The sequence below is a fragment of the Diadema antillarum genome, unplaced genomic scaffold (genome assembly GCF_040938485.1).
Source record: "Diadema antillarum isolate AM-2024a unplaced genomic scaffold, OU_Dant_1.0 seq00001682_RagTag, whole genome shotgun sequence".
Classification (NCBI taxonomy): domain Eukaryota; kingdom Metazoa; phylum Echinodermata; class Echinoidea; order Diadematoida; family Diadematidae; genus Diadema; species Diadema antillarum.
The window spans coordinates 75,807-94,339 of NW_027272377.1; the positions used below are offsets into that span (position 1 = coordinate 75,807).

The window sequence follows — 18,533 nt, forward strand, 5'->3', positions numbered from 1 at the left end:
ATCATTCAGATAAAAAACAACAACAATAATGATAAAACCGTTAAAAGATTAGGTGATTTTTCCTCGTTCTCTCCATTTCAAATCAAGAGCTGTTTAATGACGAGGTGGCATATCAATGATATAATTCGATTATTGATGATTTAAGGACGCATTGTTCTGCCGTCTATGGCAGGATCTGATAAATCAGAAGAAATGAAAGGATTTCCTGCAACACTCTGTAAGATACCCTTTGTGAAATTGTATTTTTTAATAAATAATGGCAAATAATGCATAGTCAGTATGTTTGTTTTTTTTAATCATAGCTAGCCTTAGACAGGGTATTCTATATTCAGTATTTAAACTGGCCACAATGTCCCAACTATAAAGTCTTAAGCAGACATAGTGGCTTAGGAATTCATTTGATATGGGATCATGTCGAATGATGCAATACAGTTGTGTGTGTGTGTGTGTGTGTGTGTGTGTGTGTGTGCGTGTGTGTGTGTGTGCGTGTGTGTGTAGGTGGGTTTTTTGACGCGGGTACACATTTGCCCTTGCACAAACATTGATATCTCGTGTAAATATTTTCTTTGCAAACTCTGATACAATACTGCCTGAAGTTTGTCAATTATTAAAAATAATAATATTATGTAAGCCCAATCCCATAGAGGTTTAAATGTTTTCCCTTTTCAAGGGTATACATTTAGAATGGTTATGATGTAACGTTAGGTTCATCATTGTTTTGTTGACTCGGAATTCATATCTTTATTTATCTTTTCACAGTGGAAATAAGGTGTGCTCTTATGTAATAAGTCAATTTGGATACTAAATGATAATTGCAGTGCTTATTTTAATGTTGAAAAAAAATCCAAAGTAATAACAAGACTGTACATATAGATCCTAGAGGGGTATTTGACACTATAATTATGTTATTACCTACAACTATATTTTACTATTCAATCCATGACACAAATTTTTTGAGTCTCAGGGAAAAAACTTCGACTTAACAAGGAGAATGATCGAGATAAACCCCAACTTATCAGACAATCGTAGTTCTTTCTCAGATTATTTCTCTTTTCTGTGCGTTTACTCCCACCTTTGTCAATTGTCAACCTTGCCTTTTTCATCACTAGTGAGGTCACGCACTGTATGTGCCATTTATAGTGTGTTAGGTTTAGGGTGATCGTGTTCTTTAATAATATGTATTTCCATGTCGAAAATAGTACGATGTCATTACCTGGTTCATCTCTTTTCATTTCATATCACGTTGTGCAGTGATGTATAAAATCTATAAAATTCATGTTCCAGGTCATTCCTTTCGTAAGCCCTATTGCGCCATTTATGTTCCTGCTTATCATAGTACACATGAACATCACATTCACACACTGCATTAAGGGGTATATTTGAATAATGCTTATGTAGAATGGAAATAAACATAGCACATACTTACAAATGAAAGGTTGTTCCTTCGATTTGTTTGATTTCTAGGCTGGCTATTGCTAAAGAAATAAACAGGCAGGAATTATGTTCCTTTAACAAATTACGATGGTGCCACTGGGGAAGGTTACTTGCGCCACGCGCTATTTTGTTGCGTTTCCTCGTTGAACCGTGTTTGCACAATATATTATCTGCTGCCAATTTTCTCTAGCATGTCTTGAGAGCATTGTCACCTGTTTGTCTTTTATCGCGCAAAATTATCGAAGTATAGTGTACATGAAGAGTGACATCCACCAAGGATGCATAGAAATAAAACACACGTTTAATCATGTATGTGTATGTTTGTCTGTGACTTTGACTGTGAAAGCTTTAAAGAGATGCCAACATTGACTTTCTCATGTTGGCAGTGTTAATTCCTTTTAACATGTTAAATACCCAAATCCGTCGCAACCAAAAAAAGACACTGCATTTTTGATGGTCGTAAAATATCTAGGGAGCAATACATTATTCTATGTCATTTCTTACTTATACCAAACATCTGAATAAATGATTATTTTATTGGTATTTCTGCATGTTTCGGTTCGATATCTATTCATTTACATGCTCTCGCAAGTCAGCTAGCTTACTACCTGTACATTATCAATATCACTTGACTGACGACTGAAGAATTTGGCAATCATTATATTAAAAAAATGCACAAAATTGTAGTAATGATGTACACTTTAAACAAATTTTAGACTTTATCTCTGTGAGTCTACAAAGCGCCAAGAAAGATGCTTAGCGGCATGCGGCAGTTATCTCGCGTTCGTGATGAGGTATCGAAACGTTGATATTGAACAGCGATGTCTCGCAGATTTCATTCTCTCTAAGGACGACGTGTCTTGCAAGCTAGAATCTGCTGTCTCTGCATGATATTCAAACCAAAGGTATATTCAGGATGGATTTCCACGCTATATTTTTTCTTAACATCGGAATGATGCTTTTGGCTTCGGTTTTAGGGAGCAGTCCGTCACTGGGTAAGTAGGCCTATATATTTTCATCTCTCGTCACCTTTAATCTGTGTATACTGACTGAAAAGAAGGACGCTTGCTTTGTTTCGAGACAGTTTTCACTACGATTGCCAATTCAAATGATTCAAATGATACACTGAAGTGCCCAATAATTGTTAATCAATCATCAGTGGTTAAAGTTTATTTGTACGAAACTATTCACCTTCTATTTGTCTTGTTTTCCTCTGTATTCTCATTTTTCTGACACTATTTTGTGTTAACCTGATTTGGGCCCTATATTTGGCCTGGTGTTTTCCCCATGTACCAAGCGAAAATGAATAGGAAAATGGCAAGCTATTTGTTAAGGTATGAATAAACTATGAAAGTTTGTTCAAGTGTCCTTTATCTTCGCTTGGGATACTGAGGGCCTGTTTTAAATCCCATTTCTTTTGTCTTTTTGTTTTCCCTTTTCTTTGTTTTCAGATTTGTGAGGAAAGAGCATGGAATTTCATATGCACCGCTTACAACGATTAGTTTATATCCCCTAGACAGTGCCCTAGGCTTACTGCTAGAGGTTTTTTTTTCGTCGGCATGGAGGGTATAGGGAGCAGATATCCGTTTATTCTAATATATTTTACGCGTTATCTACCACATAAGCCAAGTGTGATATATCAGCCCATCCCCGAACGAAAATTTGTATTACAGTGTTGTCATTTAAAAGATTAGTTATCTTAGCATCACTTTTGTGCTTGTTTACCAGAATTAACGTCAACGCGTTCTAAAATTTTACTTATAGCCGTAAAGACGATCTAAAGTGGGAGGTAAAGTTTTTATGTTCTTGTCCGAAAACGCTATGGCATGAAGTGTGGGTGTGAAATATTTGATATCAATGCAATGAATTATCATTGCATTTACCACCTAGTCATAAAATTGTGTACAGAAGTTTACAGAAGAGTATTACATTTTTGACAGATTAAGTTCTTTAGAGCTACATTATGAGAGGTTATGCTGTCATGACGTTTGTTAAATGATGAGGGATGCTTGGCTACACGACGAAGGCTTTAGTAGCTTAGGTTGATGCAATATGTCTTGGTGGCACTAACTTACATTATCAGAGATACAATTTATACAATTTTAAACCCCACTGTATCTCGAAATCGCGTCATTAAAATGACTTCGGTATGAGAGTACGATATTTCATTTTCAACATTCAGAGCAATACGGGGCTGACCCAGACCAGGTCTCCGTTAGTGGGCTGTCAGCAGGCGGCTTCATGGCTGTGCAGGTGCACGTGGCGTACTCGGCTTCCATCATGGGCGTGGGAGTGATCGCAGGTGGTATGTACACAGATCCTTATGGGACCGAGGCTTCGAACAAGGACTTTGACATGCATAATTACTAGTAACGCACTGAATATAAATTGTGAAATAACTTGTTTGATAAAATGGGGAAAACGTTTTGAATCTAAATGTTTTTTATGTGTTATGTGACAGAAATCAAAAGGATCTGTATTGACAGAATTGAATTGCAGAACTTCTGATTGACTTGGAATGGAGAGGCAATAAGATATCTTTAGCATTTAAATTAAGTAATATCAAATTCAGTTTAAATAAAATCAACTTACTTCTTTTTAATCAACATTGTGGATTTGATTAGATCCGATTGACATAAAATCATTTGCATATTTTGGCATTCTAGGACCGTACTATTGTGCTAGAGGAAATCTCTTCTATGCCACAACCTCGTGCATGTCAACGGGAAATATCAATGTCGACTACCTGGTTGATACTGCCACTCCGTATGCTTTGCTGTGGAATTCTATTGACGATCCCGAAAACATGGAACAGGACAAGATCTACATATTCCACAGCTCGGAAGATTCGGTTGTAGTGCAGGGTGAGTGCGAGCAGCGCGTCAGGACTGAAGAATCCCAGGGAGTCGACTGGTCGAGTGGGCTGCTGCAGCCAAGCTGGCTGAAGAAGCCTGTATAGTTTTTCGCACAGACGCGAGTTCGTTTATTTCTATCATTTGAGTAGATTTTTTTCAAGTTTTCTTGCTAGAGTTAGTACATTATCTGTGTCCCAAGTCTTCCGTAACTGTTTATAATGTAGTTTATTGTGGTGGCTTATCCGTGTTGTATTTCTGTGCCTTACTCTCTTGGTTAGTGTTCCTTCTGACTTCTATACAGCTGTATAGTGTGCCTATTCTCAGCCTTTACATGTTATTGCAGTAGGATGGTAACTGTAATTTTTAATCAAAAATGTTTTTAATGTGTATGCTGGAACCCGTATTCATATCACATTTACTATAGTAGATCTGTTTATTGTGAGAGAAGAATATTTGTTTACTCGGACAGATGTTCATAATTCAGCAGAAAGATGGATATCTGTATGTGACATCACACTAGATTAATGACCAGAAAGACAGCAGCAGAATTTCTTCGTCTCCTTCTTCTGTTCTATCTATAAGTGTGTTTTTAGTAAAAAGTAATAATTTGATAGTACATCAAGATTTTCAACGTTTGGATGTGGTTGTTCTCGTTTGAGTGTTGTTCCATTTTTCACAACGCCGTATCTTTCGCTTGCCCTTTAAGATGTTGGCGAAGCAGCGGAAGAATACTACCGATGCTTCAACGAGAATGACGCCAACTATTTGGTAGAATATGGCATCGCATCAGAACACGCAATAGTAAGTTACTGTTTCTCTGTTCTTAGCAGTGCATATTTTATCATTTCGTGCTTTCAGATCACATATTTTGTGAGACATAGAAATGGCAGTTGTCTTGTTGTTTAAAGAAGTATGTATGTTTCATTCACGTATATATAATCGTATTTTGTATCAGTGAATTAGTACGGAAGAAGATAACAATTACGCTGCTTATAAACTTCTTCAGGTGATCGTTTGGAAGCACAGTTAATAGTTTCAGTGATTTTAAAATATCTCTCTTTTTAGCCATCCACCTGCTCTTAGTTTAAAATGACATCCATCATTTGTTGCTCCAGTCAACGTGTCAGTGGGCCGAATGCATAAAACAAGCAATTGCTTGTAAGCAATTCCTTCAAGCAAAAGCACAAGCTCGTCTAGCAAAAGGTCTAGCTCAAGCAATTGCTTAAATCCATATGCATAATCTTTTGCTTATGCCAATACCTTTTGCTTGTCCCGCACAAGCAATTGCTTGCGTTTTCAACAAAAGGGACGTCACGCCTGTGCGAACACAAGAACAAAGGCGAGTGTGGCAGCATGTATTTGAAAGGGCATGTGTGTGTGGAAACATTTCCTGACATAGCAGAAGAGCTATGAAATGTACACACAAATACATACACACACATTTATACACACACACGCCAGATCGCACGTGGAGAGAGGTCTCCTCGTTCTCCACCGAAGTCAGACATCCTACCTGTTTTTCATCACATTTTGCGTGCTAACCACTGGACATTCCCGTTGTTGAAATGAAAAAGTTTCTTACACTACTTATGAGTAATTTCTTGTAGATTTATACCACTCCTTCACAAGTGTGGTCTTTCTTTCACAAATATGAAAATGATACTTTCATTCAGGGAACTTTCCGGTTAAGCAAAAGCTCAAGCTCATTTTACAGAGCTTGGCAAATCGTAAGCAATTGCTAGCAAGAACAAGCAAAAGGTATGTTTTATGCATACGTTTTTAAGTAAATGCTTGGTCAAGCAATTGCTTGTGCTTGCTAGCAAAAGCTTCTGCTTGCATGCAATTGCTTGTTTTTATGCATACGGATTCGAGTAAAAGGCTAGCACAAGCAATTGCTAGCGTTTATGCATTCGGCCCAGTGTCATGGGATAAATCAGCAGTGTGATAAGTAGCCAGTAGCCTGATTACTTCTTCCATTAGATACACTCTCCATTCTACGTAATGAACATTATTTGTAACAGGTGACGGATGGATGGGGTAATGCTTGTAATCAACTTAGTGAGCCGTACATTAACAACTGTGGCTACAACACAGCGTACGAGATGCTGAATCACATCTATGGTGGGAATTTAGAGGTAACATCATAATATTATTTGCAAATCTGTCTGTCTATCAGTCTATTAAACAATATTTTCTTCTGTATTCATCTTGTTAGAACCATGTCAGCATTTTTAAATAGGACATAATATATATATATATACATTTATATACATATATGATATACATGAGCAAGAATGAAAGTGAAGTTTGTTTAAAAAAGAATAATTATGTATATAGGATGCATGTGCAACTTTGGTCAATGTAAGCAATAAAAAAAACCACCAGATTTAATTGTCATGCTTTCGTTTCTTTACTTTTCACTTTGTTTGGCATGAAACTCGAACTCTGTGGTAAGAATCTGTGCATCTGATTGCACTTCATGAGTTTACTGTAATATTTCCTTAATCTACCAATTCCTTTTGAAAGTGCATAATGCCCCCAGATTGGTATAATTGTTGATATAATTTGATATAATGTATATACTAAGTGAAAATCATTAATATTTGATGAGTTTATCTCGTGTTCTTTTGAGACAAAGTGTTCGCTCTTATGTTTCACATAATGACATTCTATCGACAGATACCTACTTCACAAACCGTACAAGCCGGGGAGGTGAGTCGTACGTTGAATTGACTGCTTTTTGTAGTGTTGTATTATTATTTCAAAAAAGAAAATGAGCACAGCCGACAAGGCAAGTATTCTGAATTAAAGAATACAACTACATAAAGCTCGGTTTTATATATGAATTGTTAGTTAAGAGACGCCTGACTCATTACTCTTGTATCATTATTATTTACAGGACATTGGACATAGTGTCACAAATGACTGTGGATTTTAAGACTACTCTTTTTTTTTCAACAATAAAATAACACGTATCATCAAAATTCATACTGCTTTTTGAGACTCTGCAATAAAGACTCGAGGATGTTTGAAGGTGAAAGGAAAACCGTTTCGATGTAAGGATTTGGACATATCAGATCTATAGAGAAATTAATTTTTTCTTAACGGTTACTGTGAACTAATGGGTGCGTGTGTGTTCTTTGCTTCACTTTCCTTATTTTTTTTCTTTGTCAGTTATAAAGATTGTTGACTCTCACTGCACTGGTACAGTTCCAGAGTTATCATTTTACGAATTCCCTGGATTAGAATCAATCACGTAAATTTTCACACCTTGCAAAGAACCAAATGCTAAAGAACCAAAGACTAATAACGAAAGACTAAGAGGTGCATAGACATTATATTTGAATAATGATGAGATGTCTTTATCATGCTGTTTTATTTCAAGCTCGTAGCGTTTGACCAAGATGAGTTTTTTGGTGGAAATGCTGCCACAGAAAGTGTGGATGATACTGGCTACGTTTACGTCCCGTCTGGCTGTAAGACTGATGCATCGGGTGCGTTTACCTTATTAATAATTATGCCTTTGATTACCTTTGGTATTGTTGCCCTGTAAGTATGAAAGTCATGAAGAGATCAAACATTATATCGTTATATGGGCTTCGCAAAAAACAACAACAACAGCAACACTTGAATAAGTAATGCAGTTATCGCTACAGTTTATTTGACTTTAATAAATGTGTCAATTTATAATCGCAACGCAAATCTAAATCTGGTGACTTCACAGTCCGCCAATGGCCAAAGTGAGTTACATCATCCTGAATCATACGTAGCAGTAGCGTGCCTATTAATCAGACACAAAACATAATCATTATGTAGAAAGTACATCAAGTAGAAAGGCTACTGAATGTTTTCAGAGCGTTCTTGCTCAACTTAATATACACCGTGGTTGGTACAATCAATTTGAGACAGGTTTAATGATTGATCCAATGCGTCCGAACATCGAATATAAACAACAGATTTTAAAAAGGGTAAAATTTTAGAAGCACTCCAAATTTGATATCAGCAGAGTTGACCCAAAGTGCATATTGTTAGACCTGAATAAATGGTCAATCTATTTACCATCAAATATTCCATCATATATGGGTGAGAAACTGTGCAGAAAAATTCACGTTATACAATTTTTTGTCCTTGTGTTGTTTCTAGGTTGTCGTGTACATATTGCTCTACATGGCTGTCACCAGCAACAGTAAGATTTTACGTATACTCCTAAACCGCACTCACACATTTAGCTATAACAATGAACAAAAACATACGAAAATACTCTGGCTGATAATGATGAAATAAAAAAGAATACCAAGAGCTTTTCTTTCGATTCTAATCAAGCAGATAAGAAGATCATGCTTAATTCTAAACTAAAAGTCCTCCCATTTATACAGGAATAGCCTACTTACATTTCGTCTGGAATAGTGCTTTATTCCCTTGTCCAGACGTTTCATCTGATGTTGACATAGACCTTACTTGCGTCCATATAACCATAGTAACTACATCAGCTGTATTCTCTGTGGTGTTGTAAAGACGTATACGTTAGTTTTGAAGCTGCATGACGGATGTCACTAGTAATGTGTGAGTTTGTTCGCACATTTTCCTTGCAGCAAGAATGTTGGAGATGCTTTCACAACAAATGCTGGCTACAACGAAGTGGCTGAGCTCAACAATATAATCGTCATCTACCCACAAACCATCGCCAGTGCTATGCGAGGAAATCCGAATGCATGCTGGGATTGGTGAGTGTAAACACAGGGCTTTTAACGGCAATTTATTTGAACAGTTACAGTTCGTTATACCGACGAAGGTTCGTTACTCTGAAGGTTCGTTAATCCGAAATTAGATGGGGTTCGTTATTCTGACTGTTCTAAAGATTCTGAAGGTTCTTAAAGGACAAGTTCACCTTCATAGACATGTGGGCTGAGTGAATGCAGCAATATTAGTAGAACACATCAGTGAGAGCTTGAGGAAAATCGGACAATCCGTTCAGAAGTTATGAGTTTTTAAAGTTTCTGCTCACTCAAGGCTGGATGAGAAGACTACTATAGCTTGTGATGTCACATAGGTACAACTATATAAAGAAAGAATAAAGAAAATTCAACATATTTTCACTTTTCTCGCATACCAAAAGAACACTTGACTTCTCTCTTTCAGAAGGCAGGGGGAATAATATTACCCTTAACATATGTCAGTAACAAGTCGAAGAAATGTGCACTTTATTCAAAAAGTGAAGTTTTGTGAAATTTTCTTTTTATTTTCTTCATTATCGTTGTACGCATATGACATTATACACTGTAGTAGTCTCCTCATCCAGCAGTGACTGCGCAGATACTTCAAAAAAATCATAACTTTTGAACGGATTGTCCGATTTTCCCCAAACTTTCACTGATGTGTTCTACTAATATTGTTACATTTACTCAATCCACATGTATAAGAAGGTGGACTTGTCCTTTAAGATAGAATCAGGTTCGTTTTTTTTCCAAAGGTTCGTTTATCTGAGAATGGAAAAAGGGAGTTCGTTATTCAGAAGGGTTTGTGAATCCGAAACGAAATAAGGTTAGTAACTCCGAAGGTTCGTTAGCCTGCACCTTTTTAGCAAAACTTCGGAATAACGAACCTTCGGAATAATGCCACAATTATGTTCGGATTAACGAACCCTTTTTCATTTACGGATTACCAAACCTCTATATGTCTAGGGAATTTGTGTGTTTGGGAATAACAAACCTTCGTAATAACGGACGTCACCAGTTCGAACACATACAGTGAATACTGATTATCATTCCTTTTTTTATATTGTCAGTCTTTCTATCCGCGTTGTGATAATTTTGCTGGGTTGTTTTTTTTTTTCACTTTCGTTACCTCTTTCATCAATACAATGTATTTTATCTTTCACTTTCTCAAAGATTTATCATATCATGCTTCTTCTTTAAGACTCCGTTTTCCTATTGAACATAATTATCAAAGATTATTATTATGTTATCTTTGCCATTGCAGGTGGGGATATGCATCAATTTCTTATGGTGAGTACATTGAAGAAAAGTTTATGATGATCCATGCAATCGAGTTAAAGTCGTACTAAATGACAGAAACAATCATAATAATGAAGAAAGTGGACACAACCTGATACTGATGTGAACGGTAACTGACCAAGGATTATGTACAATTAATTCATTTCGTTCAATCCGTTCATACTCTCCTTATGGTAATATTTGTGCTTATTCGATACAAACTGCACATGATCAGTCAAATATCCAAACATATTCCGTCACACATACCATTAGTGATCACATCCGGCATAAAGGCAAATAAATCATGGTGGATACTGTGAGTCTAGGACTTCATGCAGGGAGTTGCGATTACTTAACTTAGTTTAAGAAAGTAGAAATAGGTATAGCTTTTCCTTGTGCAAATACGCGTAGGTAATTTGAAATGATGCATGACGTCTGTATAAATAAAATCTGTTTGAAGTAGGCATGTTTAGTGTGGGAAGGGATAAATTTTTGCTGCACCGGTGCTACACCCTATACTCAATATTCTGCAAGCTCGTTCTCCTTTTTTTAGTTCTTGTGCTGAAAGTTTGGCTGCACCCCCAATACACTCTGAAACAGACACACGTGAAGACGAAGTCCCCTGCGTATTTAAAATCATATTTAACATGATTTTTAAATACACTAGAGACTGATGAGTTATTCAAAACTTTCAGCATGGATCCATATCCACAATTAGATTAAATTTCTTCATAGCAACCTGTTTACTGATCACAGGCAAAATGAATGTAATTTCTGTTTATGATGTATCTAATTTGTAACATCTATTTATTGACATACATAATCATTATCATCTATTGATTTGTAAAGGCATGATTATATATAAAAATATATATATATATTTGTATATATATATATATATATATATATATATATATATATACTGGAAGAAATTGGACTGAGGCTGACGTTGCTCTCGATCTTAGTCTCCCTTTTATTTTTCAAGCTTTCGGCCAGTCATCAGGCCTTCATCTACCAACAGAATAGTTATTATATGAATAACCTGATGTGTCATATAATATATAATACAATTTCATATATTACTAATCTTCTAAATCATTTCCTTTATATACACAAATCAATCATTCAATTCAATACAAATATCCAATCTAACCTCATCTCATCATTTGTTTTTTATTGTATACAATGCATTTGGTATTAATGCATTATAATCATGGCAAATTTATCGCTATTTTGGATAAATTTACGGTTGATCGCTGAAAAGGAATCTCTCTGCCTATGTCTCAATCGGGAGGAAGGCTGTGAGCGATTATCAATGTCATCATTGTCATTGTCAAACACTTTTGACTTGTATGTAATGTGATGAGTTTATTGAGATTCTGATGTTCATGTATCGTTTTGTTTTTGTTTTCTCTCCTTGCAACAGCGTGCAACCTTGCACCACAGATGCAGTTTATGAAAGCGATCATCGACCGCGTGACCTCTTAAAATCAGCTGGCGTCAACTCAAAAACTTGTGTGCGGTCATTGGTTCCGTGATCTTGTTGCTATTATACATACATCACGGCAGTACAGTATACCTCTCTCACACATCCCAAATTATACAAATTAAAAACAAAGTCCGCATGATCACGCAAAACAAACACAGATGAGACTCTATCATACCCACAGAATGAAGCAAAAAGATAAACTTCTGATTATAAAGGCTTTCATAACATTGTGACAACTGATCTATCAATAAACACAAAAAGAGACCTGGTAAGATATACGACGCAATGATTTCAATATTTCCTTTTGACTATTTGGATAGTTGCTAATACATTACAACTTGTGTCTGACCGCAATGTATGTAATAATTTTGAAACTTAATACTAATTTCTCGTGAAATGTTAACATTATTTTAACCATATACGTACATATACATGATGATTCAGCAACAAGCAGCATTTGGCACATTAAAACATCCTTAAAGATAAATTTCAACACACTGTATCAGGATTGCTCGAAACATGTCAAACCTTTCAAATCCCGTATTCAGATGTACGAATCATTGCTAACAGTTTACGACATCGAGTATGGTCTAAGTGTTCAAGACAGATTCCGATGTTTTTCACAAGTGACTTCAGTCTGCAAACCGCATTAGGTTTTCCGTGATCAGGTGTTTGAACTGATCTTCTCATTTCGCCAGGCTTTCAACGCTTTCATAATCTATTTAGCATGTCTACAAGGCTAGGTGCTACAATTCTAGAGAATCGCCGTTTGGTGTGGTTTGGGAACTTGTCAGCAACTACAGAACACATCAGTTGTCTCCCTCAGTACAACAGAATGTTGCGAGGTTTTATGCTAGTGTAAAAAGCAGGACAAGAGAACGCTAATCATTGAATAAAATTTGAATTCGAATTTTCCAAGTGCATAAAGGGTACTATAATCACCTCAGAAGAGCTACAAAATTCCTAACCTTCATAATTGAACTCACTTGTGCGCTGAAGCGTCACTAAACGTGTGAATTTCTGCTTTATTACGCTAAATTGCCTAAATGTCACTCATAAACATGGCGATTGGATTAGTGAAATGTGAAGAAATAAAACATGAAGTTGACTGTCAGATGGAAGTGCGATAGCTTACTTCAAAAGACCATTTGCCTCCATGCTTTCGTTTACTTTTAATTATAAGCGTTGATGAAAATATCTGGACAAAGGAGAAACTTACGACCACCATGCATGACAATAAAGAAAAATATCTCCAGAATTAATCTTTCCTCACTATATCAACATGTGTCATTATATCTCATGTGTCATTAGATTTAATGTCTGTGATTAGATAGAGCGACTGTATACGTAAGCATGATAAATAACTCTCAGTACGACGTAAGTATACATATTGGGGTTCGACATTGCATATACACCAGTGGCCTGGTGGCCCGGCACCACTCAAAATTTACATCGGGCCTTTCAAAATCTTTTGTTGGCCCGAGAAGATTCAAAATGGATTTTCATGTTTCCTTTTATTTCGGATTAATACATTTTTTAATTTGGTGGTGGAGTTAACCAGAGGGGGGAAAAAGCTGGAGTCGAGCCTATATGCATATTATGTATACATACATGTATATCCACTGAACATCAGGAAATTGCTAGTGAATTGTACATAAGATGGAAACTTCACTTTATTTGATTAGGATATGTTTTGTACTCACATACGTACGCTCATTTTCAAGCTTACTCATATGACATGCCCTTATCCCAAGCTTCCTGCCATACACTCCACTTCAAGCACGGTCTACTGGAAATTATACCCAAAAGACGTGGCTTATACCGACAAACGTTGTAAGCATGTATTCAAACCTTTTACTTTCTGTGTAGACAATGTGAGATCTATTTTATTTTTCTGACATTTCCCGCGTTATGACGTCATCGGACTGCTGCAGTCTGATTGGTCCGTTACGAAACTCATGACTCATCCCATCATCTGACAGACTTCGAATTCTTCGTCGATGATCGGATGTACAGTCAGGTGCGCAACGACCATTGGAAGTTTGCGTTGCACATATGATCGCTTCGCAGTGTACGTGGACCTAGAAAGTTTTTGATCAGAACGTTGGAAAGCGACAGAGAAATCAATGATTAGCCACTCACAGAGTATGTCTGGAGAAAAAATGACACAGCCTCAAATCAAATCCATTTGCACAATGCTTGAGTAGCAGCGTATAGAAACTATGATACACACATTCTTGTTCAATAAGATGTTAAGATTACCACAAAAAAAACCCACATGAAAAGAATTGAACTGTAGGCAAATTACACAGTTGCCTTCGCCACCATCAAATATGAATACATGCAATTACTGTGTTGTTTTCCAAGTAATGTGCACGATCCTCAGAAAAAAAGAAGAGAACAACATGAAATCATAACACCTCTAGACTACAATGATATACTTCTATTATATTGACCATTACAAGGACTAGACCTGTAGAATAGCAAATGTCGTCATTGGTATAGTACATGATTTTACTACATACAACACACACACACACACACACACATTTATATATATATATATATAAATATATATATAATATATATATATATATATATATATAGAGAGAGAGAGAGAGAGAGAGAGAGAGAGGGGGGAGGGAATGTGACCAGATAGCGATCATAATTGGTATTGATAATAACTACCTATGAGATTGTGAATAACTTTTATGTATATTATTATGTATGTGTATACATTAGGGAACTATATGTATAGGCCTACTTATACCTACATACACACACACATGTTACAATACATAAATGTATATGTGTGTGTGTGTGTGTGTGTGTGTGTGTACTATCCCTCCTGGCATGATCAAATATAATACATTACATCCATTTACAAGAATATCACACAGCTCTAGTGGAACAAAAGTGTAACAGTAATAATTTATGTAACGAGTAAGACTTCCGTTTCCGTATTTTGCACAGTTTTGTGTACTATTAATCATTTTCTTAGTTACTTACCTGTGGATGACTTCCTCGGAAGGCGAAAGCCTTAAAGGAGAATCCCACCATGGATCGTCCCAGGTCTGTGTACAGTTTCAATGTCGTGTCTTCCGGGCATCTATTTTGTGTTATTCACAACAAAGATCAATGTGGGTGACGTCATCTATTAACGGAATATGGTAAACTTAGAACGATTTTGAATATGGACTAATTCATTTCTATAGATTAGCGTCATATGGCAACTCCAGGTATATAGGATATACTAAATGCTCTCAATACACGTTTCAAGTTTCAGCATTCATTTTACTGGGACGCTTCACCCTAAACCAACTCTCGTATATTGATTGATACTGCAATCAGTTTAACATTTTGACATGCCTTCCAGTTTATTTTGTTTTTCCTTACTTCTATCAAAACGCAAAATTAAGGATTGGTCATAATGTGACAATAATTTTTCTTATAGTGGCTCTATAGATTTGTTATGCAACTTGTTTTATTTGTGTCACGATGTTGTTTGCCATTTGCATAGACATCTGTAGACTTTATGTACAGAACCGATAGGCATCTACATACAATGAACAAACGAGGTAAGTCCAGGATCAATCAATGTTCAAAATTTTAGTCACTTGCACACATTTCATTTTAAGTGGCATTACACTCCTTACGCTGATCTAAAAAATTAAAAAAAAAAACTGGACCACAGGAAGGTGAAAATTGCTTGACACTGATTAAAGAGAATACATCAGTGACATCGCAAACCCAAACAAGAATGGACAGCGTTGATTTTGAATAGTGAGTCATTTGGGGAGAGAAAAGTGTGGGAAGAGAGGACGCAGTTGTTCGCATCAAACAAGTATTATGTATTAAGAGAATGCATGAATATCATGTCAGCATCATGTGAATACAACATGACTTCTTATTGTTGTTATTTTTGGTTGTTTTAGTGTTGTTGTTGCTGTTGCTGTGGTTGTTGTTGTTGTTTTCCAAATTGATTGTGTTATAGTGAATATACCTGACTCGAAAATGATTACAGTCATCTCCTCTAATAAACTGAATTGACCTAGACCTACATTTAATTGAGAGTTCAACCTCAGGAGTATCACAGATATTTGACATAAAGAATCTACGATCTGTGTGATGTAAAGATACCCTTCATCAATGAGACCGTAGCTGAGAACATTGTTGGCGTTTCCATCAGGCGTCGCCCAACAACTCTGCAGGCGTAGCGTGACGTTGGTGGCGGAATCCAGAGTTACGCCGTAATACAACCTGTCGTTGAGGGGGACACGACTCTCACGTTGTGATGAGGGTGCCCTAAAGTGGTCATTTGGGTAACGATCTAGGGTGAGCGAAAAGCTCGCAAAACCTGGGAATTGGAAGGACACTTTATGATTGGGCACCTGTCAATATGGGACAGCTTGAAGAATCGAAAAGTATGTTTTTATTTGCCGAATGTTGATAAATCGGTGTACCATCATTGATACTATTATCGTCACCATTATTATCTAAAAGATGTTCTTATCAGGCTCACTATGAGTATCATTACTGTTCATGTCGTACGATAGGCACTTTTCCTTTTTATTCAAAATAGCTAAATTATTGAAATGAATGGAGGGGAAGCATAGTGACTACACTAAAGTTCAAATTTCAAGTGAGATGTCTATACTTGAAAACTAGAGGAAACACACTTTTCTGGCAAGCGTCAGGATAATACTACGTGTATAGGATGAAGGGCTGATATACCAGCGGTGGTCAGTTAATATATCATGATTCTTTATTTGGTGACTTGATAGATGTGAAAGTTAAAGTAATTGTAATAAGCTGTTATTACCTCTGACAGACCAATTATTGTTCCGTTTGTCGAGCTCGACCTCGTACGACTCTGTACCTTTGATATGTTGACGTGAATGGAACATACACTGCACTGGGACGTCGAGATAGTATTGACGGTGAGGGCGCTTCGTGTAACGCAGGTTGTTGGAGAAAACCACGTAATCACCACGATCCTATAAATATAAAGGATAAATGATGTTTATTGTGGTTGACGAGGTTATTAAAATACGAGGCCCTATTCAAAATACATATATTTCCAATAAGTGGTTACTCTTTGTAGGATCACAATCTGTTGACTGAGGGATACAGTTGTATAGCAATAACAGTGAATTCACTTGAGTCGGTATTGTAATGGGATGTCCTCTGAGTCCACGGAGACGGACACCAATATGCCATTAATTTCAAATTTCTTCCTTTATAATATTGTTTTTGGAATTAGACTGTAAATTCTTTAGACTTAAAGTGGAGGTTCATAGGGTATTATAATCGTTGACGTTACAAAAGCGGAAAAGAACAGTTCCTTTTAATATTCATCAATGGAAAAAGTTCGTGCCGACTTGTGTTCTACTCATTTTTCGCCTAGTCGCAGGGAACGCCGTGGTACTTGCAGGTGCTAAGGCTCGTTTCATTTACAAAGTGGACTACCTGTTCGTTACTACACAGAATCAGTTCTGTTGTTTAGAGATTATAGATAAAAACAATAAGCTCTTGTACTTGAATGTCTTGATGTTGAGCACAAAATGGGTAATTCCATCAAAAGAGTCACACTGATGCCCCTTCTATTAGTTTCATCGTGTCATTGCTTACGAAGTACAAATCCTACAGAAATTTTACTTTTGAGTACTGCTTTTCAGGTAAGTTTCTTCCATTTTAAAAGCAAACAAAATTTGCCACTACAAAGTACTGGACACATTCTCATATAATAAAATGCAAATTCATGACTTTTGGGACAAAATTGTGTGATATTCATACTGTAATACCACTTTGATAGACTTACAGCATATTAGCGGATGAAAGGCTTGATTTTCATGGCTAAAAAAATGATAAAAGACAAACGAATTTTGAATACTATAAAAAAAGTCATGCATCAAATAATGGTATGATGGTAAATGAATGAAAGGTCTGGGTACAAAGTAAGTCGTCGATACATCATTACCATGATGTCAGCGGAGCAACTCGTACTTTGTCAGCTTCATTTTGTATCTAGAAGTTCACAGAAATAGGGGAAGAAGAACTATCCAATAGGAAAGCGAATATTTTAGATATATAGTTTATCGAATTCACCTCGACCTTCATCCCACAGTCACCGTATAGAGCGGTCAGAACAATGAGCTCAGAGCCGTAGATTTGACCCTGACAAGCGTCGTCTGCTAGTGTCACCGACCTGGCCATGTCGTCTCCATGGAGATGACTTCGATCCAGGAAGACAGTCAGCATTTGGCTGCTGCACACCACTTGAATCCCTGAGCCCCAGAGAGAAAAGTTAGAACAGTATATGATAGAAATTGAATGCTCCGAAAAAAGCTATTTTTGCCTAATATTTTGTCAAATTTTGAACTATGTTCGATATACAAATGTAACATATTTTTTAACTCGATACGAACTTTAGAAGATGAGTAGGATTATTAAAAAGGTGGATTAAAAACATAGGTACAGCTGCCACAGCCTCCTCGGGGTAGGATGTTTAATGTTAGGTGCTAAATATCAAAATCAGTACACTGAATAATAGTGGCAAGCAACAGTCTGAAACGTACTTGTTTGGCATTGCCCTCCAACAAATCCGTCCGGGCACGAGCAGGAATAGCCGCTGACATCGTTAACACAGCTCCCTCCATTCAAACACGGACGGCTTTGGCACTCTTCGGCATCTGCGTGAGAAATACATTGCATCTCGAAATATTTCAGTTATTGCAAGAAGCGTGAGGCAAAAATACAATG

General features: G+C 36.6%; 2 protein-coding genes across 2 annotated transcripts; one reads left to right on the forward strand and one right to left on the reverse strand.

Moving 5' to 3' along the window:
• Nucleotides 1–2,993: 2,993 nt before the first annotated feature.
• On the forward strand, nucleotides 2,994–11,804 carry LOC139711661 (poly(3-hydroxybutyrate) depolymerase-like). Its single transcript, XM_071623521.1, has 10 exons — nucleotides 2,994–3,000; nucleotides 3,617–3,739; nucleotides 4,101–4,298; nucleotides 4,996–5,090; nucleotides 6,311–6,424; nucleotides 7,675–7,783; nucleotides 8,433–8,475; nucleotides 8,882–9,013; nucleotides 10,269–10,294; nucleotides 11,709–11,804. The coding sequence occupies exons 1-10, from the start codon at nucleotides 2,994–2,996 to the stop codon at nucleotides 11,768–11,770; spliced, it is 909 nt and encodes a 302-aa protein (XP_071479622.1). The 3' UTR covers nucleotides 11,771–11,804.
• A 2,097-nt stretch (nucleotides 11,805–13,901) lies between these two features.
• Nucleotides 13,902–18,032, reverse strand: LOC139711662 (oncoprotein-induced transcript 3 protein-like). Its single transcript, XM_071623522.1, has 5 exons — nucleotides 17,880–18,032; nucleotides 16,594–16,768; nucleotides 15,912–16,128; nucleotides 14,781–14,880; nucleotides 13,902–13,922 (listed from the first exon to the last, which is right to left on the reverse strand). The coding sequence occupies exons 1-5, from the start codon at nucleotides 18,030–18,032 to the stop codon at nucleotides 13,902–13,904; spliced, it is 666 nt and encodes a 221-aa protein (XP_071479623.1).
• Nucleotides 18,033–18,533: the final 501 nt, after the last annotated feature.

Coding starts and splice junctions, on each gene's coding strand:
- LOC139711661 (XM_071623521.1), top strand. Junction 3,740..4,100: donor CGTGGGAGTGATCGCAGGTG/GTATGTACACAG, acceptor TTGGCATTCTAG/GACCGTACTATTGTGCTAGA. Junction 6,425..7,674: donor TCTATGGTGGGAATTTAGAG/GTAACATCATAA, acceptor TTTTATTTCAAG/CTCGTAGCGTTTGACCAAGA.
- LOC139711662 (XM_071623522.1), bottom strand. CDS start 18,032: ATGCTGACTGTCTTCCTGGATCGAAGTCATCTCCATGGAGACGACATG. Junction 16,129..16,593: donor CAATAATTGGTCTGTCAGAG/GTAATAACAGCT, acceptor TCCAATTCCCAG/GTTTTGCGAGCTTTTCGCTC. Junction 13,923..14,780: donor TCCGAGGAAGTCATCCACAG/GTAAGTAACTAA, acceptor TTTTTTCTCCAG/ACATACTCTGTGAGTGGCTA.